This window comes from Gordionus sp. m RMFG-2023, chromosome 2 (genome assembly GCF_954871325.1).
Source record: "Gordionus sp. m RMFG-2023 chromosome 2, tfGorSpeb1-WG-v2, whole genome shotgun sequence".
Classification (NCBI taxonomy): Eukaryota; Metazoa; Nematomorpha; class Gordioida; order Chordodea; family Parachordodidae; genus Gordionus; species Gordionus sp. m RMFG-2023.
Window position 1 is genome coordinate 43,950,638 of NC_088776.1, and position 22,762 is coordinate 43,973,399.

The window sequence follows — 22,762 nt, forward strand, 5'->3', positions numbered from 1 at the left end:
TAATGTATATTAAATGTAGGTAAGAACGAAATCTATTCAATGCATTTTTCTTGTTTTCAATAAAAAATTTATAAATCATAGACTAAACTAACAAAATAATATGATTAAAAAAAGTCGAGATATCCTTTAAATTTGACAATTTTTTAATTTTAATACATATCCGGGGAAGAATGACTAAAAACAGGGTGAAATAGTTAATATGATACAATTAGCAAAACAGTTTAAAATATTAAATTTAAAGTGACATAAAAAATTTACATATCATTTTTTAGATTAGATGATAGGTTAGCTTATTCTGCTGCTCTTTAGTATACCTTTGATTTATAGTTTTCTATACAATATTACAAAAAAACCTGCTCGATTCCTGATATATTTCTACGAAACTATAAATTTAAATGTTTGTTGGAGTTTTGCTTGGTTCGTAGATTTGCTATAAAATTTCCATTTGATCAATTAGATTCACATTTACAAGCTTGATTAGCAATTTTATTAAATTGCTAATTCATATGGTGGATTTTCAGTTTGGTCACGTCAATTTCTAGTTTATTTCGTTTATTGATAGTTAGTTTAGTTATCTCAATTTACTCTCACCTTCAGTCTCATCTTGGCGGGGGAGTGGCAACGTTTTGGCGGCTAATGGAGGTCTATAAGGTTACCCGTGATCTGGGTCTAGAATAGGATCACCGTCTCCTCGACGGGGTGTAAAAACCACTTAAAGAGGTTGATGTCAGGAAGGGCATCCGATTGTAAAAATCTTGCTACAAATTTTCCCTATGGTTATAACAAAGCATGGGTGGGGTACAGCCCCCGTGGGCCTCCTCATCAGCCTACGATAAAAAGAAAGATGGAAAATCTGGTGGAACCACGATTCATGAAAATGAAACTTATGACGGCCATAAACGACCTGATAATAGGTAGAGAAATCATTTTATGGGGGATCGAGTAAGGGCACTACATGGAATGTTGGGAGTATGTCGGGAAGAGCGGGAGAAGTGGTCGATTATCGCATAGAAGGCATATAGATGTGTGCTGCATACAGGAGATCAGATGGAAAGGAAATGGCGCAAGAATGATTGGCAAGATTAGTGAAAAGTATATTCTTTTGGCAAGGAAGTAATGATGGTAAGGCTGGAGTTGGGGTATTGGTTGCAGAAAAATTGGTAGACAAAGTAGTCGAAGTGAGAAGGCTAGATAACCAGATAATGGTTATCAAAATGATTTTTGGTAGAAAGCTATATAATATTATCTCGGCATATGTTCCTCAGGTGGAAGAAGTGAAAGATATATTTTGGGACAGTCTGAGGGGATTATCCTGGCTGGTGCTCTGAATGGACATGTAGGAGCGAGTAGTGTTATGAAGGGGTACATGAAAGGTACAGTTACGGGAGGAATCTGGAAGGGGAGAGGATTTTAGATTTTGTGATGCTATGGATATGATTGTCTGTAATACAATGTTTAAGAAAGAATCAGAGAAGCTAGTGACTTATAAGTGTTGTAATATGTTAATTTACTTTGAAATAAAATCGAGAAAAAGGAAGTAATATTCAAATCGACTTTTAAACAGAAAAACGAAACGAATTATTATATTATTTGAGTACAGACGATGTAAATAAATGTATATATAATCGAGGATATTTTACTTAAAAAAATATATTATGAATTTGCGAACATAATTTTTAATCTTTTAATTTTAATTTTTGTTACATTATTTTATTTTGCTGTTTTATTTTTGATTTATTTAATTACATTTTATATTAATTAATAAAGTATTAGTAGTTTATTTATTTATGCTATTTATTTGTATTCTCTAAATTCTCATTAATAACAATAAGTCGGATAGTACCAAAAGTGCGGTGGATTATTTGTTATTAAGGAGATGTATAGTAAAAAATGTGAAAGTGATACCGGGAGAGGAATGTATAAATCAGCATCGACTAAGAGATCTTACTTTTAAAGGTGCCAGGATCACTAAAAGAAAGTTTGTGCCAAGACTGAAGGTCTGGAAATTGAAGGAGGAGAGTGCAACGTCAATTCAATATGACATTGGCGATAAAGGAGGTTGAGGTGGCACAAGCATTTGGGCTAAATGACAACTGGGAAGCCATGAAGAAAGCCTGGGTGATGACAACTGAGGTAATATGTGGATAGACAAAAGGGTCGCCTGGACATAAGGAGACTTGGTGGTGGAACCCTAGATAGCGAAAGCTGTGGATGAGAAACGCAGGTGCTTTAAAGAATGATATAATAGTAAAGATAATAGTGGTAACGATATTTACAAGATGGCGAAAAGAAATGCTAAGAAATTAATAGCGAAGGCGTAAGAAGAAAAAAAGCAGGAGTTTGCTAAAGAAATGGAATGCTTTGAAGGAATGGGAAATGTGGTTCGAATGGCAAAGCAGATGGCAAAAAAGAGGCAAGGTTTGAAAAATATGGAAGGAAAAATGGTGATTGATAGTAATAATATTAAGAACACCTGAAAGATCTGCATGGAAGGACTTTTGAACGAAGAAAATGAATGGGATAATAATGTTAGTTGTGTAAAGGTAGAAGGTCCAGGGTGTAAATTTGGCAAGGATGAAATAAAGAGAGCAGTGAAAAAAATGAAAAAAGGGAAGGCATCGGGTTTAACGATGGTGGTATCAGAGATGTTTAAAGGTTCTGATGACTTGGGGATTGAATGGTTAATGAATTTGGCAAATCAAATTGTCAAGGAACTATTCCCGAGGACTGGTGAAGAAGTATAATTATCCCAGTATACACGGGTTTGATTATCCTTTAGATTGCGGATCTTACAGAGCTATTAAACTCTTGGAACATGCAATGAAGGTATTTGAGAGGGTGTTAGAGAAGCGGATAAGGGAACAAACTAAAATTGATGAAATGCAGTTTGGTTTTACATCGGGGAAATATACAACATATGCCATTTTTGTGATGAGACAAATACAGGAGAAGTATCTTGCGAAGGACAAGAAACTGTATAAAGCGTTTGTTGACTTGGAGAAAGCATTTGACAGGGTGCCGCGTGAGGTTACCAGACAGGTGTGGAGGAATGATTGGTTATAGCAGTGATGGCAATTGGGAGCATAAACAGCAGTACGGACGGATTATGGTGATAGTGAAAGCTTTGAAGTGAAGGTAGGACTTCATCAAGGATCCGTGCTGAGTCCTTATTATTTGTCTTAGTAATGGATGTGGTGGCTAGAGAAATACGTAAAGGACTTCCCTGGGAGCTATTATATGCAGATGACCTTGTATTAATGGCAAACAGTGAGGAAGAATTGAGGGATAAAATTAGTATGAAATGAATATAGCAAAAACAAAGGTGATGATTGGTAGGAAAAATCTAAAGATGGAGTAATCCGGTGCCTTGTGGTGTATGTGGGAAAGGAGTTGCTAGAAATTCAATCCAATGCACCAGATGCCATAAATGGGTAGATAATAGATGTAGCGGGAAAAAAGGAAGTTTGAGTTATCAAGAATGACTTTTATTTGTATATCGTGCATGAAAGGGGTACATAATAGTGATAACGTAGAAAATGGTAGTTTGGATATTGGCAATGGGTTAACCCTAGAAAAAGTGGGTAAGTTTTGTAATTTGGGTGATATGCTAAACGCAGATGGTGTAGATTCTGACGTTGCAAGGGTCAGACAAGCATGAAAGAAGTTCAGAGAGACGTCTATTCTAACAAATAAATAAGTCTCTCTGAAGTTAAAGGGGAAAGTTTACGTAAGCTGTGTAAGGAGTTGTTTAGTTTATGGCGAAGAAACACGGGCAATGAAAACGACTCATGAAGCCAAATTAGAAAGAGCAGAGATGAGAATGATTAAATGGATGTGTGGGGTTTCTCTGAGAGAGAGAAAAACTAAGGAATTGCGAGCAAGATTGGGCATAAAAATGATTGGAGTGGTAAAGCGACGAAATAGACTAAGATGGTTTAGGCATGTGGAACGTATGACAAAAGATGACTGGGTAAAGAGATGCACCTTGATGGAAGTAGGAGGATTAAGACCTAGAGGAAGGCCCAAGATGACGTGGACAAATGTGATAGCGGCTAGTATAAGAAGCATGAATCTTACAAATATTGATGCTCAGGACCGTCAGAACTGGAAAAGTGGGTAAACCTGGAAATCGCCATAAAACGGAGAAGTTATCTCAATTTACTGTTTACATGGTCTATTCGTATATTATATTCTCGTTTGCAGTTTAGCAATTTTAATTTTCATTAATTTACTCGATTCACAGTTAAGTCATATTAATTTGCTCGATTCGTAAATTACATTAATTTGCGCGATTTACAGTTTAGTCACTTTAATTACCTGTCGATTCTTAATTTTCCACAATTCGTAGTTTACTTATGCGATATATAAATTAAAAATAATAAAATATGTTATATTACCAAGTATTAAAGAATTGTAATTAAGAATTAAATCTATGCGCCAAATATTTCACATAAAAGTGGAATTTGAGAAATTTGTAATTTAAATAAAATACACTTAGTAAATAAAATCTAAAGCAATCAAAAAAATTTTAATTAAAAAACCCGGCAAGATAGTGTCCCTCGGCTACACCCAAATAATCTTGGGGGAAATGGGCGTTCATTTCGTCCCCATCAAAATCCGCGTTGTAAGCTTTGCAATGAGCGTAATGTAACCTGAGAGTCCTTTGAGCCGGTAAAATTTTGGCCTTGCATAATATGAATAAAAACATTTTTATTTCAAATAGAATATTCTAGAACCCATAAATTGATTCAACCCAGAATCCGATTCCATCAAACTCGAATATGTCGGAAGACATTTTCTCAGACTTGGTAGGATTCAGAACCTGACAAAAATTTAATTATTTTGCTGATATTTTTATGAATATTATCTCCAAGAATAAGCACGAAAATCGCTTATTATCCTTAAATTCGACTTCGTTGAAATATTGCACCTTTCTATCAGCCAAATAATAAAAAAATTCGGATTGGATCAGGATTCCCAATTCTGAAAGAAAGAAAGATAGGTAAAATTTAGTACCAGCTATGAAAAAAAAATTCTATGATCGAATCAGTCGGAAAACCGCTGATCAGGTAGGACTTAGAAATAAACGACCGATGCAGAGCTGGCTCTACAATATTTTATAATTTGTTTTTGTTACTAAAAAAATGTGTTGAAAAATTATTTGATCCTCAACTGGGTAGAATGTATTACATAATATGTAAATAATAGTTTACACAACATTAGAAATCATAAACATGTTTAAAATAAAAATCATAAATCAGACCTTATGTGCCATGATACTAGGTTTATGAAGCGTAGGTTGTCTGTTGAGTAACAATAAATCGCCATCCATCAAATGCCTATTGACAACCACTATTCTGCTCGAATCGTTCAAGGCCTCCATGATACAACTATCATCAATAGCGGTTATTATTGCCGAGGAGGTTAATTTGCGCGCTAGATTAAGCCTTTGGGAAACGTTCTTGGGATCTATGAATAAGACATTACCCCGGGCATTTTTGACAGTGAAAGCGCTATTTTAAGTCAAAGATGAATCAATAAAGTTATGACTATGATGATTAAAAAAACTTTAAAAATTAATTCCTAAATGATTTTTTAGGTTAGCTAGATGTCATGGGTGTTTTATAAATTCGTTCTCTTGTAAAATTTTAAAAATATAATGATACAAAACCCTATAATAATCATCATAAACATGATTTTTTAAGACATTTTTTAATTTTAATTGTTTTCTAATATAAACTTAGGAAGTAATAAAAATAGTACCCTGGATAAATATCGGGACCGTTAATGATAGCGCGTCTCAATCTTTCTAAATTAAAAGCGTTCACGGGTTCTGGAAAAGTTAATTTGCAAGCGAACACTAATGGAATACCTATCTGATCTAAATCTATAAATGGATCAGGAGAAATGACGGAACGGGCGGCAAAATCTACCCTTTTCCCCATCATATGTTTCCTGAAGAGGCCCTCCTTCTTTTCTAATATCTTTTGAAGGATATCAAAATATGTAAAAAAAAAATGATGTTGCTAAAAATTTAATATGAATTTTATAGTTTATATTCAAAATATTTCTTTTTGAATGGGTAGTTTTGATATACAATCAATGAAACGTTTTGTGAAATTAATATAAAAACCTCAAAGAGATGACAGGTATATATAAGACAAAATTTAAAAATATAAGCTAATCTAAACCAACAAACATCTTTTAGTCAACTTTTTGAGATTTAGATAATAAAATAAGCATAGATTTAGAAATTATTGATTAAACATTGCAGCCATAATTTTAACCACTAAATCATTCTAGAGCTCTATAATAAAATATTTAGTCCAGGTCCGAATTTTTTATTCATTTTTAGACCCGACTTGAGACTAAGCTTGGTTCGAAAATTTTAATCAAAAAATGTGAATTAAGTTTTGAAAAATTTACTAACTAATTGCTTTGGCTTAGTCATTGAGATTATTTAAATTATAATTCAATTTATATAAAAGATGTGAAATTATGTTTTAAGTTACCAGCTTCTATTTAGCTTCTAAACTTCTAAATAACAATCCCCTGCCATCCCCAAAAAACTTAAATGATTCTTATAGTCTACAAAATTGTCTTTTGTCAACTTGATAACCAAAAACCATGGGCTTGGAGTCATGCATCTAGAGCCTACATGTTTTCAAATTAAATAAAATTTAATCAAATGATTGATTAATTTGGTAGTATTTTGTTTCAATTAACATTATATATAATATGATTTTATTTCAGTTGTAAAATCTAGAAACTAAATACTTTTTATGTTTTTATTCCATGGAATATAAGAATTTTTTTTTAAAAAAAAATTTTTTATAATTATAAACCAAAGAAATTTTGAAAAAACATTTTTCTAAAACTGCCTTAGTTATTCGCCTCCCATCTTCTGTTCTATTTTATTTTTCCTGTGTGTATCATTTTTAATTGTGAAAATTCAATCCAAAAAAGAAATGGAAATATAAATTAATTCAAGCTTCTAAACCAATATTAATTACTAACCTAAACCTTCTATTCATTCATTAAAATGTATTAAAAATTGTATATACATTGAAGTTAGCCATTAAAAGGCATTTAAACGAAATTCCGCTTGGGCATCTGTTTCCAATGACATGAATCACAGCTAACTTCAATGTAGGCACACTTTTAATAAATGAATCATCGGTCTAGGTTAGTATTAATGCCATTGTTTAAACCAGACCAATATTATAAGGTGATCTTGCGGTTTGCCCAGGGCTATAGGATGAAAATGCATTTATCGATAGAGCTCAATATTTAAAAAGTTCAATAACTTGCTTGATGGAAGTCAATTTTTCTCGCGGAAAAAGGGACGGGTCATTTTCCAGTAGCAAATTAACACAAGATTGCATATATCTCCACACAGTCACGTGCGCGGGTAATTTAACGCCAGAAATGGTCGAAGGCTTATTAGAATTTTTGCGAAATTTCGCTGACGATTTGGAGTATCGAAGAGCTTTGTCAACTTTTTCGTTTTGCAAAGCATCCATACTAGTGTTAGGGGGGTTAATTATAAAAAATAATTAATATTCTCTCGTTGATCAAAGTAAAAAGAAATGTGAAAAGGTGAAGCATAAATATAAATAGTTGGACTATAACTCTCCTTCTTGTTAAGGAAAAATAGCAAGGCCCGGATTAATTTATTTTGAATAATTTTTATGCCCCTAACCATATTTTTTTTAAAAAATCGTCATTTTGAAAATTTTGGCTCTATTTAGGTAAATTGTTTCAAAGGAAATTGAAAATATGATTAAATGAATACTAAAACGATAAATTATATGATTTTCTAAATGATTGATCGATATAATTTAAATTCATTTTTATAAAAATCGCCTAGCCCGAGTTTTGCAAAAAGGTTCCATTTTTAGGCTCAATCTAGGATTGTTACATTTTTTATTATAAAGCCTGGCCCAGCTCGGACTTAATTTCGCCCAATCTCCGGCTGGACCTTTCTTCCGAGCTTGCAAATCTTTAATGTATATAGTTTAAAATGTTTTTGATTCATGTTAGAAGGTTTCTCTGAGAGTTTAGAACCTGAGAAAAAAACAAGTTTTTAGTTCGTTTGCTAAAATTTTTAAAAGTGTGTTCTTGTTTTTAATTTTAATGTGGTTCCGAGAGTTCCAGATACTTTTAGATAAATGGGCGACAGGGTGAATTAAAGAAACCATGGGTGGGCGGGCTAAAAAATTTCTAAACGAGTACTTGTAATTATAGTTACTTACTCTAAATGATTGACAAAATTTAACATATTTTGCAAAAGCAAATTTATATATGGTTATTTACTTAATTTGTAATTTCTTCATGTTTTATAATAAAATAAAGATGTTCAAATCATTTTTTTTATTTTTAAGTTTTTAAACAATTTTTATCATTATTTTGGGTCAATAAAATATATTAGACTTTTTATTTGTCGATCATTTCTTCAAAACAAACAATTTTAGTGATTCGTGATAATTTATGAAGGCTAAATTTACCCAATTCAAAGTTTCACAAAAATTTGGAAAATTCTGACTTGACTCATAAAAGTATTTTACGTAAGTTGTTCAATTTGGCTTGAAAATCTTTTAGCCAAGATAGGCTTTTAGGTCAAACTGGTCTATAATCATGTAAATACAAAAACTAGAACCCAAAAATCCATTCTAAAAATTATTTGGATCCAAAACTTTTTAAAAATATTCAAAATTAGAATATATTATAAGTATAGGTTCCGTATCCAAATATACTTCTTATCTAGTAGTGCTAATATGATGACAGTAATGTTTTTTAAAATAAAATTTTATAAAATCGTTCTCATGTGAAATCGATTAATCCAAATCATAATATTTAATATACAAATTATTAATGCTAAACCAATAAAAATACATTATTTTTATTTCAGTTAAAATAAAAACTTGTTAGTGGATGCATCAATTTTCATAATTTCAGATAATAACTGACATGCAGCCAAAATTTTGACGTATATTAGGGTTTGGCCTGTCACATATTTGGAATCACCAAGGGAGTTTATCTTTTTTTTAATGAAAAGATATAATTTATACTGATGGAGGTAATAGTAATAAATAAATTTTATTTTACATAAATGTTCAAACCAAAAATGCCTTTATCTATTTTGGGTATGATAACTTTTTGACCAGACCTTTTTAATTTTGATAAAAACTTGTATACTGAGAGAACATCATAAAGTATTGATTACAAAATTTTAGCCTCCTAGTACTATAGTATTTGAGATATCAATGGTCAAAAGAATAGTTGGGTAATGGCTAAATGTGACTAATTAAGCTCAATATACAATCGCGTTTCGGAGAAAATCCGTTAATATTAAGGCGTTTTAATTTATATTAGTTTCTTTCAAAATTGAGCTGCTATATTTTTAAGAAAAACCCCGAGACCAAAATAATAGTTTTCGGCTAAAAACTCGGTTTAGACAGTTTGTTAAATTTGAAACATATTTGAGAGGTAAAAGAGAAGATAAGAAATGTGACGGTGAAAGTAAATAATGTTGATTTTCAGGATGGTGAGTTATAACAACTATATAATAATAATTATAAACTAATCTAATTTAGATATTATTAATTTTTTTTTACTTTTATCAAATAACTAAACATTTTAGACTGCTTATTTGATTTGTGTAATATTTTGTTATAAACAATTGATTAATCCTCAGAAAAGGGTTAATTAAAACATATTTATCATAATATAATTTAAAAACTAGCCTTCAGAAAAAGGATGAGGGAGAGTTTTAAAAATGTTAACTTTTGGGATATACTAAACAAATGCCACAAAACTAATAATCAAGATTATTTTAAATTAAGGGTATTAATGAATATATAAATTTGGCTAATGCATCAGGACACCCAATTGGGAAATAACAGTAGTAAAATTTAAAAATAATAAAACAACCATTATTTCATTAGTTTAAAAAATAAAATTTTAAATTTGGATTACAGTTCTTTCATTTTAAAAAATGAATGATTTTCTTTCCGACTCATTGATATCCACTAGTACAATTTTTCTTAAACAGTTTGCACATAACATCGAATTTTTGATTAAGAGTAGGCTCATTATTTGACAAAATATCAAATTAGCTCATGACTTATCAATATTTTTTCAATAATTTCTGATCGAATCTCCTGAAGCATTAACTTTTAATTACAAAGAAATATTGCACTAATGTAAAAAAAATTATGATTTATGATATTTACAAATCTAAATCTATAACAACTTCTCTAATTAAAATATTAGTATTTGGGTTAAATCGGAATTAAAATCTAAAAAATCACAAATTTTGTTAACCCTATAAATTATCAACAGCAACTTATATATAAAATCTTATTATTTATGTTTAAAAATGGTAAAAATTTAAAAAATAGAATATTAACAAAAAGTTCTTTTATATAGAAATTTTTTTAAAATTGCAATATCTAAAAAAACCCATGGCTGCAAGTTTAAATTTTATTTTGCAAGTAGATATAATTTAAGTGAAAAAATTTAATACAAAGAAATTTGGAAGGCAAAAAACCTGAAGCTTTCAGATTCAAAACTAATGTAAATAAAAACTACAATATTATTTTTTTATAAGAATCCTTAATATTTACTAAAAGGCCTTTAATAGATTTACATATAATTTCTATTTTTGCCTCATTAGTTTATCTCAATTAAAAAAATCGTATTTTTTGAAAAAGGTCATTTTTGGCATTTTGATCATTGATATCTCAGGAACTATTAGTACTAGGAGGCTAAAATTTTGATTTGATGCTTTCTAATGATGTTCTCTCAGCATGGAAAATTTTATCAAAATGAAAAAGTAAGGCTAAAAAGTTATCGATTTGGTATGGAATTCCAATTGGGATCACGATTCGGCTGACCCACTTCAAGGTTTTAAAAATTTGGTAAGCCTCCTAACATTAGATATTCGGGTTCAAAGTGTCAAAAATAACGTATAACCGCCATTATCTGCCTTCATTCAACTAAGCATATCTTAAAATTTACATAATTATAACAAATTTGATAAAGTATAAAAATTATACTAGATAAATTTTTTGATTTTCCGGCCATTTTATTTAATATATATGAATTAAAAACGATTTTTGGGAAATGATACAACTATCAATTTTTATATAAAATTCAGTAGACATTTGAGAACTGCGGGCCTAATATTTTTATAAAAATATCGGGCTGGGTCAGGTCGGACCTTGGAATTTTTTTTAAATATATCTAAATTTATCAATTTTATATTGAATTTTTTATGTAAAATAAAAATTTTTGATTTTATTTATTGAAACAAAACACCACATAACATATGTCTTATATTTTGAGTAATTATAAAAATTAATTTCTATATTTAATTTTTTCAAAAATTTTCAGGTTCGGGCCGGGCCGGCAAAAGTTTTTTAAAAAAATTTAGAGTTCGGGCAGGGCCGGCAAAATCATTTTAAAAATAATTTCGGGCCGGGCCGGGCTTGAAAAATTAGGCCCGATGCAGATCACTACTAGACATTACTAAATTCTTCTTTTATAAAAACGGTTTGGAACGCGGTCAGCTTTATCCTAGAAAAATGATTAAAAAGTGTATAAATATATATTATTCAGTGACGTTTTTTTTAAGGAATTTGATATAATTTAAAAGAATATCCATCTTATAAATGAGACTAACAATCAACGAGGTCAATCAATTAATTACATCATTTATAATTTAAAATATTTACCCATATAACATATATTTAATGAATATTAATAAAATATGTACAATATGTTTAGAGTTTTTCAAAATATGAATCAGAATCTTGTGTATTTCATATACACCTATTCCCGAGATACAGAGTCTCAAAATGCGTAAAATTGCGAGTTTCGCAGGCTGTAAAAATTTTAAATTGCTTATATCTCAAAAACTATTTAAGGTAAAAATAATAAATTATCATTTTGTAGATTAAAAATCTCTAAAGGTTTACTGAAAGAGAAAGGAGTCCTTAACTTCCGGTATATCTTTACCGTATACCATGTGACGCTATCGGCTCTTCCAGAATATGCATTTTTTTACCAATATTGAAATTTTACTTGTATAAAATAGATGGCGATATATAAAATTATGGAGCATGGATAAAATTTTATTGCCAACTTACTAATAAGAGGATATTTTTTTCATACTACGAATTTTCGGCTTACCTCATAAAATTGTTATATAGTGGAATTATTTAAATCGTTAAATAAGATAGCCATTTATTTTAACTATAGCGCACGCCTGATTCCCGAGAAACAGATCCTCAAATGTGGGAAAAATGAAGGTTTTCGCACTTGTAAAATTTTTAAATTATATATTAAAAACCATATAAGGCATGAATTCTATGAAATGAATTTAAATGAAGGAATAATATATTGTTAAGGCAAATTTTTCTGAATTATGCCTTTGTCGTTCATGATCGAGTACAAGGATTTTTGTGACTTATTACAAGGCATTTAATAATAAGGATGTGCCGATATTAAATATCGGGTCGGCACCAATATTGAGCGTTTTCTAAATATCGGATCGAGCCGATATATGTCAAACCGATCCGAGCTAACTATCCGATCTTTTTACTTTTTTTGTTATTTTATGTTATGTATATTTATTTTACATTAATAATATTTTCTAAATAATTTTTTTTTAAACAATGCAATTAGAACACCCATTAAATTTTATTTATTTTTTTAAAATAGACTTATAGTATTTTAAAAGTTTTTTTATAAAAATAGAAAGGACCCAAAGTTTTATTTATTTTAAATATTTTTAAATAATAACGTCAATTTTATTATTTATACTTTAAATAAAAGAATTTTTTAAATATGATATCTGAATTATGGAAATATTTTTTAAGAAAATCTAATATATTATAATTTTATATATTAAATATTACAATTTTTAAATTCATACCAACATTTTAATTATAGTAGAAATAAAAAAATTAAATTAAATGCATATTTCGACTTTTCGCACAAAAAATATTGATTTCTTAATTACATTTGGTTCAAAGGGGGGTGGTGAAAAATCAATATATCGGATCGATTTTGAACCAATATCGGATAGGATCGGTGAAAAATATGTGGATCGGCACAGTTATACTTAATGATTTAAATCATTTAAGTTATGTAATTTTGGAATCTCATTCATAATACAATTGCCGTTGATTTATTCCAAAAATATTTAGTCCACTATTTATCAAATTTCTTAAGATAAAATTGAAACTGAATTTTATTCAATTCAATAGAATCGCAAATAATAAATAATCAATGGTGGATGACCTTTTTAGAAAAAAATTTAGTAAACAGGTGTTAGTTAGTTTTTTGCATCCTGAAGGACCTTCAAACTCTTATATATATCCTTCCCCGATAGATAAATTGTGGATACAGATTGGATACAGATAGTACAAGTTTTAGATGTGGCCAATCTTTCAACTGCTACCCTAACGAACATTTTACATAAAGATGAGACAATTAAATTATTCATCTTATAGTTATTGCTTAAATATATAATTATTTATATCTCTAACTTTATTTTGTTTCAAATATATTTTAAATAATGTAATGAATTTGATTATCTTCTATGTCATTAAATAAATATGAATAATAAAAAAATTGAAAGAAAGAGATTTATGATTGGAAACTTGATATGTTATTAAAATTTTAAGGGGCATTTGCCACCACTGCCTATCAGTTTAATTAATACATTTAATAGAGATTCAAAATATTTTAGTATAAAAAGTGAAAACCTGTTATTAGTAAGTTAGCGACAAAATTTTAGCAATAATCCGTAATTTCGTATAGCGCGATTTATTTTATGCAAATAAAAATTTAAATTTTTGTTAAAAATGTATATTAAGGAAGAGCCAATAACGTCGCTAGAATCTTCACCTATTTATAAAAGGTGCCTAAATAAAAGGCAACAATCTTTTTTTTAAACCAACTCCTCTAATTCTTTGATACACATGTAAAGACTCATACCGGAAGTTAAGGACTCAAATTTGAGCCATTTTTTTTCGATAGACCTTTAAATCTTTTTATACCTAAATGATGAATTTATTTTATTTCTACCTAAATAATTTTTTATATAAGAAATTTTAAATTTTATAGGCGCAAAAATCGCTATTTTTCGCACCTTTGAGACCCTGTATCTTGGAATCAGGTGAGCTAGCGAGCTAAAAACTGCTTTATCATTTTTTTTTACCGATTTTAAATAATTCCAACAATTCAATGTTAAAAGAGGCCGGCCGAATCATGATCGACTTGGCATGAAATACCCGAATTTTTTTTATTGATTGAAACTTCCACTGATTGTTATTTTCCCTTATAGGAAGAATAAGCCTTTAAATTATATCAAATGTTAAAATAACGATTAAAATCGGAATAATATGTAATTTTAAACAAAGACGCCCCCGTTAGGGAAAAGATTAAACATCTTTCTAATATTTTTTCCCGATTAAAGATGAAGCTGGTCGCGTCACTGACTGATTTTTTTTTATAAATATAAAAGAAGAGTTAATGTCAGAGACCTGCAGAGGTACCATTTGTCGGATTTTTTTTTCAAAAATTTTTTACGGCCTGGCCAGGATTTAAAAATTTTATTATGACCGGCTCGGATTTTTTTTTCAAAAATTTTTTACGGCCTGGCCAGGATTTAAAAATTTTATTATGACCGGCTCGGAATTTTTTAAAATTATATTCGACCTGGTATATACAAAAAATTCATCTATTTGGTATTTTATCATATTTTTCGGCGAGTATTATCATTTAATAAGCAAGCATATTAACTAATATTGTTAAACGGCTCGTTTTGAGCCGATTTTTTAAAACGGTGAACTCAATATTTTCGCGAGAAAAATATTGACAAAGCCTCGAAATTTATATACTATAATGTCTAGACCTTTGCTCCTTCATGAGCAAAATTTTTAGGTTTGCATAATATTTTTCTGGATCAAAAACTGAGTTTTTTTAAAAATCGGTTCAAAACGAGCTGTTTAACAACATATATTTTTTTTATTTTTATTCTAAACAGATATTTAGTATATTACAAATTGATACTATAAAAAATGTGTAAATAATATTTAGAGAATATACTATATTAATTGTATTTATAAAAATATTAAAACTGATATTAATTAATAAAAAAAATATAACATATATTATATAATATTGTATTTAATCCTTTGCATATTTATTCCATGGCAGGAAAACTATAATTATATTGTGTAATAGATACTATGAGTGTTAGCTAGTGTTAACTATCACCAAACATTATATTAATCATAACTATATATAATCATTATAACCATATCTAATTGACGAATATAATAATTCATGTTGTATAAAATTTTAAAAAAAATACCGCCTGGCCCGTCATTTAAAAAAAATTTTCAGACTCGGCCTGGCCCGTGTAAATTTTAAAAACGGCCGGCCCTGGTACCCGGACCTGGCCTGCAGGTCTCAGGTTAATGTAAACTAAATTTTTTATAAAAATTGAAGGTGGTATTATTTCCAAAAAATTATTTTTAATTCTTTTATATTAAATAAAATGGCCAGAAATTTGAAAAATAAAAAAACATTTCTTTTTATCTTGAAGAATAATCTTTGTACATATTAATGTATTAAATTCAGGGATCCAAACCGAACCGAACCGTTAAACCGCTAAAAACCTGTATTTTTTATCGAATCTAAACCAAACCGCTAAAATGACTCTGAACCGGTTCAAGTCTCATAATATTATGCTTATAAAATAATGTTTAAGTTATTACTAGTAGTATATTGCAAATATTTTAATTATAATCAAATTGTTTTAAAAATTATTATCAATCACATTTGATTGATAAACGTCAGTCATAATTTTTATAAACTTTAGTGTATTGCCATTTTGCAATATTTTTTAAATATTTTAAGCTTATAAATTATAATGGAAAAAATTAAATCTAATATAAATTATTTACATATAGTATTATAAATGACACATCAAATCTGATATCATACTGGCAATGCCAGCTACCCAAGTTAGTGTGGAAGGATGTTTTTCAACAATTAAATTTATATTATCTCCTTATAGATGTAATTTGAGTGAGACAAATTTTGAAAATATATTAATTGTGTAGCTTAATATAAAAAATTTAAGTAATTATTCATATTTAAATTAATCATTGATATATTTATTTTTATATTTATAAATTAAATATTATTTTATAATGTGCAATTAATAAAAATGATGGTTTTTATTTTAATTATGAAATAAAAAAAATTTTTTCCTGATACATAATCCTAATGTAGGTTTGAATACAAATGTGTTCAAACCAGTTTTTAGAGGTTCGAACCAAACCGATATTTTTATTTTTTGCGAACCGAACCTTAACCTTAAACCATTATTTTTATCCAAACCTGAACCGAACCGATATTCGTTTCGATTTGGATCCCTGATTAAATTTGTAATTTACAATCATGTATTTTTTAAGATATGTTTAATTGAAAGAAGACAGATAATGGTAAAAATATGCCATTCTTGCCACTTTGAAACCCTAATAAAAATATAAGTGTTAGCTAAAATTTTATCCATTTCTTAGCTACATTAACCTTTCTTTAATTACCAAATTTTAAAAAAATCGAAGAGGATAAACCAAAAATGTCATTTTTTTGCTCATTTAATATAGAATGATTCCCTTTCCCTTCCTTCTAATCTGCACCCTCCTTATTCTTATTATATCTATAACACTAAAAATATTAAAATTATTAATTAACAAATGTATTACAGGTCTAAATTTAGATGGTATGACTGGCAGTGTCTTAATAAAAAACATCCTTGCAATATCTTCATAGTAATGTGGGCATAAATTATTGTGTTGGAAACTTTTCAATTTAATGCAACCAAAAATGATGGAAAGTGTATTCAAGTTTTGCTCATTTTCCAAAAGTTTAATCAATAAACGATTGGCTTCTAAAGGTGTTAATTCTTGTTCCCCTTTAATTTGGGGATCAACAAACATTAAAGGGTTTTCATTGTTATTATCATAATTGTTTATTAATTCATTGGGTTGATTTAGCATAAGGTTGTGTATGCCAGCATCTTTACGTTTATGAATGAAGGATAATAAAATTTTGCTACCCTCTTTAAGTCTCCAAGAGGGTAGTTTGGAGTGACAATGTGTGCAAGATTTAAATGATGACCCAAGATGATATTTTTTAATATAATCGTATAGAAGTGAACTTTTCAACTCATTAGTATTTTTAGTCAGATTAACATAATTTTTATTGTTAGCAAGTATGCTTTGTAAATAAGTATTCTCTTTTACATAATTTTCTAATTCGTCAAAATTTTCTAATCCCATATTATTAATATCTTTATCATTAGGCTTCAAAATAATATCCTTAATATTTTTAACACAGGAATCCATGCCTTGATCAATTAAATGTGTCTGGATTCTAATAAGAAATGATTGAATAGATGGAGCTAGAAGTTTATAGCAAAATAGACAGGATCCTCTTAAAATCTATTAATAAATGTTTTATATATTAAATCTATAATACTATTTTATGATGTATTGGCAAATTATATAAAATTTGTCTTTAAAAGGCAAATAAGGATAAATATTTAATATATTAATTTCTTTTTAACTAAATTTATTTTAATTGATTCAATTTAATAAAAAAAAAACTTACAGTATATAAAACTTTGATAAGGCTAGGATTATATATAATTAATGGTAATTCTATATGACCAATATGACCAGGACAGCTATAATAATTTAATCCACAAGTTATACATATATCCTTGTAATCAACTGGGCCTAAAATATAATAATTATTGAGTTTAAAAAGGTACATTTAATATTACCCATGGCCAAATCGTGCAAACCCCTAGGCGTTGGTTTTAAATCTCTATCAATAGCTTTTGGGTTAATTATTTCAACAACCGATATTTTCTTAATTTCGTCATCTTTAAAAGAATTAAAGGTAACTTTAGAAATGTATTTCATTTGAATATCACACATTTATGATGAAGGATTATAGGCCCATTTTATTAGAATATAAATAAAGTGATTGTAAATTATACATGTCACTTGTAAAAAAAAATGACAAGAAACTAGTGTTGTTAAACGGCTCGATTTGAGCTCATTTTTAAAAATGGCTAACTCAATATTTTATTCAGAAAAAATATTATGCAAGCCTAAAGATTTTGCTCATCGATGACACAAAGGTTTGGACATCTATTAATGAAATCTCGAGGCCTAGGCAATATATTTCTGTCTAAAATATTGAGTTAGCCTTTTTAAACAACACTACAAGAAACAACATCAATATTTTTGTTAGAACTACATCAAAATGGTCATATCCTTTGAAGTATCAATTAAGTTTAAAATGTTCTGTGAATAAAAATTAGATAAAATTATAAAGTAGTTAAAAAAATAATTAAATATGTCGTCAAGTTAACACGTTTTTGTAGGGCTGTCAAATTTTGATAGTTAATGATTAGATCCACCTCACCTCTTCCAATAATTTTATCAATTTGACTTTGTTATAAAGTAAAAATGTATATTTTTATAAGTTATTTGCTAGATATACCCTTACTTCAATAATCCGCCTTTGTAAACATTCCCATTAAATTTAAGAATATACAAAAACAAAAGGGCTACACCCACCACCCTCCCGGTATGATTCTCAATTATTTTAATGTAATACATGATTTAAGCGTATAAGCTCTCTGTATCGTAAATAAAATAGAGCTACGCTAGGTATTTAATATTTCCATCAAACTAGATATAAAAAAAACTGAGAAATATTATTTGAGGATTTGTCTAAACATTTGCAGGCAGGCGCATGTAACCTGCATGCATATAGTCCGAGAACTATTATTAAACGTCTGTAGGCTGATTATAAAGGGATTCGACCAAATCCTGATATTTAAATTAGTTTATGGGAGCTGATTTTAATTTAAAATTATAAATTTTTATGTGAGGAGTAATCACATAATTCAGTGCATAGCTTATAATTTTCCTTAGAAAGGGAGCCATATCTATAGAGGCCTGGAGGATTTTACTTCTAGTTAACGAACCTTCCGTTTTTTTGCCCTTATTTTTGTCTATATATTAAATTCTTAACGATAATATAATGATCAATTTTAATTAAAATAATACAAAATTTATTTGAAATTCATAATATTTATTAGATTATAAAATTATTATACTTTCTAATTATTTTAAGATAAATATAATGAATTCTTACAATTATTAAAAAGGGAGGTAGGAGATGTTTTCACTTGTGCTAGGAAAATATATTGAATTCTTACCAAAGTAAATATATAGGTAGTTTTAAACATCCTCTATTTTTTTATTTAAAGACTTCGAATATAAAGTGCTGTAAACATTTCCAAAAATATCAAAAGCTTTAACGTCCAACGTTCATGGACTAAAATTGAACGCGTTCAGGTTGAAACCTTCAAAAAAAGGATCTCGTTCACGTTCGTTCAAAACTTAATGAATAGATTTTTTTAAACTTCATTTAATATTTATTTAATTTGATATAAATAAATACCATATATTTTTTAGCACAATAGACTATCCATATTTAAAATTACTAGTTTTGAGTGAATAAAAACATATTTTTAATTATTAAAAAAAAATATTATTTTTAATATATAAAAACTTTTATATACCCTAAAGAATTAAATTATTTATAAAATATAAAAATTTATAATACTCTAAATTGTCAACTATTAAAATATATCACCCTTGATAAAAACAAATTTTAAATAATCACATAAAAATAAATAAATACTAGTGCTGTGAAATAACGTCAAAAAAGGAACGCCATTCGTTACCTCCTTAGAGGTAACGAGTAACGCGTTTCTTTTTTTGAGTAACGGTAACGCAAAAGGTTACTCGTTAAAAAACATATTGTATTATAAAATTACTTTTATTTATTTTTTAATTCTTAAATATAAATAATTTAGAGTTTTAATTCATATAAACCACTTCCTTCATTTTTATTTTAAATTCTCGTTGTTAAATTTTCTGTCGAAATTAATATTCAATCAAAATTCAAAGTAAATGTTAATAATGACATTATTATTCTTATAATTTATTTTAAGAATATTATGTCCATAGTACTTACTTCTTCAGATGAAGATGATTTAACCCTTCCCTGGCCCTAATTTGAAATATATTTTAAACCAATAAAGAAAATTATGGTACCAAGTCTACACTTTGTAAATGTAAATTATATCCCAACACAAATATTTCAACCTCAATGTCCAGCAGTTCAAACTTAAAAAAACATTTTAAGGTATAAGATAAATTAATATATCATTATTCATTACTTTAATAATAAAATAATATTCTTTCATAATATTTTGAAAGCTTAATCATGGAAATAAAATATAAGTAGGGCTGTATCGATATTAAATATCGGATGGTATCAACACCGATATTTAGCGTTTTCCTAAAAGGGCCGATACCTGCAAAAAACCGATACGATCTTTTTAATTTTCTTTTTTTGTTATTTTATTTTATGTTAGGTATATTTATTTTACATTATTATAATATTTTCTAAATAATTTTTTTTTAAACAATGCAAATGCACAACACCCTCTAAATTTTATTATATTTTAAAATATATTTACAGTATTTGAAAAGTTTTTTTTGTAAAAATAGAAAAGAACTCCCAAAGTTTTAATTATTTTAAATCTTTTTAAATAATAACGCCAATTTTATTATTTATAATTTAAATAAAAGAATATTTTTAAATATGGTATATGAATTATGGAAATATTTTACAAAAGACAAAGATAATTTTGCAAAATGCGTTATCTGCGGAATCATCTGAGTTTGCCTTCAGTACGGCAAGGGATATAGATACTCCATATTGTAGAAGCTTATTACCAGAAAATCTAGAGGCTTTAGTATTTATTAAAAAAAATCTAATATATTATAATTTTATATATTAAATACAATTTTATTTTTCATACCAACTTAAAATGGATATATTATCAAATATATGTTTTTTAAATTATAGTCTTAAATGTAGAAATAAAAAAAAAATTAAATTAAATGCATAATGTTGATATTTTGCATAAAAAATATTGATTTCATAATTACATTTGGTTCAAAGGGGGGTGGTGAAAAATCAATATAAATATCGGATCGGTGAAATATGTGGATAGGCACAGCCCTAAATATAAGCAATTAAATTATACTACAGTATTGGGCTAGGAACCAACATTAAAAACCCAAGATTAACAAAATATTGGTTTTGGTTTGGTTCAAAGTATTATATTGAGTTTTTTTATCTTCTATTTCTTGTTTTAGTATTGCTATTGGTTTGACTATAATTGTTAATAAATTTAAAGAATAAAAAATATTGATTTTAAAAAACTTCGTTTAAATAATATATATATGAAATAGTGGTGTAGCCAGGATTTATCCAATAACAAAATTTTACAGAGAATTTCATTATAGATTTAATGTATTATAAAATAATATTAACATCCCATTATTTAACCAGCTGTGTTGAGCACCAAGCGCTCTTGTTTGTCTGATCAAAATTTTGAAATCAATTGTTGCTAAAAATAAATAAAAAATTGTTACATAAAGAAAGATGTTATCTTTTGTATAATTTTTTTTATAAAATGATCTTATATATATTCTTTTTGTAGTTTTATTTTATTATATATTGTTAAAAAAAAAATAAATATTATTTTTGTATATATTTAATTTTTTTAAGTAACGAGTAGCCCGTTACCTTGAAAAGTCGGTAACGCGCTTTCCTTTTTTGAAAAAGTAACGAGTAAGGGTAAAGCGTTCCTTTTTTCAGATGTAACAAGTAACGGTAACGCGTTTTTTTTATGGTAACGCTTACAGCACTAATAAATACTCAAAGATATTAACTATATATATCTATGTATATCAGGCGCGTATACGCAGGAATTTGGTCTGGGATGGGGATAATAAATTTTATAAGAAATATTATTGTTTTTTAAAAATATCAAGCTTAAATTTATTAGGACTAGTAACTATTTCTAATACACAATTTTAAATTAATGTGAATTATAAAAAAATTATATGTAAAGAATCACTTAAATGACCCAAAATAGAATTTTGGATTTTTTGAGCCTTTACACAAAAAGTTTCTTAGGAATAATTGCATTTTGTATGTTATACATTTACAATGTAAAATCCAATCTTCGTTGTGATTGAGCTAATTTTTCAATTATCTTATCCTTGCTTGTCGTCAAATGCCTATGAATATTCGAAAGATCCAAACTTCTCAATCTACTTTCAGATGTTGTACTTCTTGGTATGTTTTTTCAGAGACCTTCAGGCCCGGCCTCCGGGCCGGAGAGTATTTTAATTTTTTAAAATATACCCGGGCCGGGCCTGAATTTTTAAAAAAAAACACCCAAGCCGGGCCTGAATTATTTTTAAAAAAACACCCAGGCCGGGCTGTATTTTTTAAAACATATTTGAAATCGTTATTATTAGCTATAAAAATCAAAAATAAATATAATTTGATTTAAAAAAAGCCGGGCCGGGCCTGAAAATTTTATAAAAAAAGCCGAGCTGGGCCTAAAAATTTTTTTAAAAAAAGCCCAGGCCGAGCCTTAAAAAATCTTTAAAAAAATCCAGGCCGTGCCCTGCAAATGGTACTTCTGAAGGCCTCTGTTATTCTTCTTAAAAAAGAGAATGTTCTCCCATTAGTTTACTAATGGGAAGAGTTTATAGCCTTTTAA

At 28.1% G+C, this 22,762-nt stretch overlaps 1 protein-coding gene across 4 annotated transcripts in view; it reads right to left on the minus strand.

Moving 5' to 3' along the window:
- LOC135925164 (DNA-directed RNA polymerase I subunit RPA1-like) overlaps positions 1-22,762 on the minus strand; it is a 59,914-nt gene that overhangs the window by 28,574 nt on the left and 8,578 nt on the right. For 2 of the 4 annotated variants that reach the window (XM_065460375.1, XM_065460374.1), the window contains exons 1-8: positions 17,873-18,047; positions 17,698-17,825; positions 16,791-17,528; positions 8,925-9,040; positions 7,308-7,524; positions 5,764-5,984; positions 5,264-5,513; positions 4,542-4,684 (exon numbers count right to left, since the gene is read on the minus strand). In XM_065460375.1, the coding sequence (XP_065316447.1) occupies positions 4,542-4,684; positions 5,264-5,513; positions 5,764-5,984; positions 7,308-7,524; positions 8,925-9,040; positions 16,791-17,528; positions 17,698-17,825; positions 17,873-18,029 (1,970 nt within the window). In that variant the 5' untranslated portion in view covers positions 18,030-18,047. Of the gene's footprint in view, positions 1-4,541; positions 4,685-5,263; positions 5,514-5,763; positions 5,985-7,307; positions 7,525-8,924; positions 9,041-16,790; positions 17,529-17,697; positions 17,826-17,872; positions 18,048-22,762 lie in introns of those variants that run through there. The other 2 variants (XM_065460376.1, XM_065460377.1) reach the window with 2 other exon arrangements.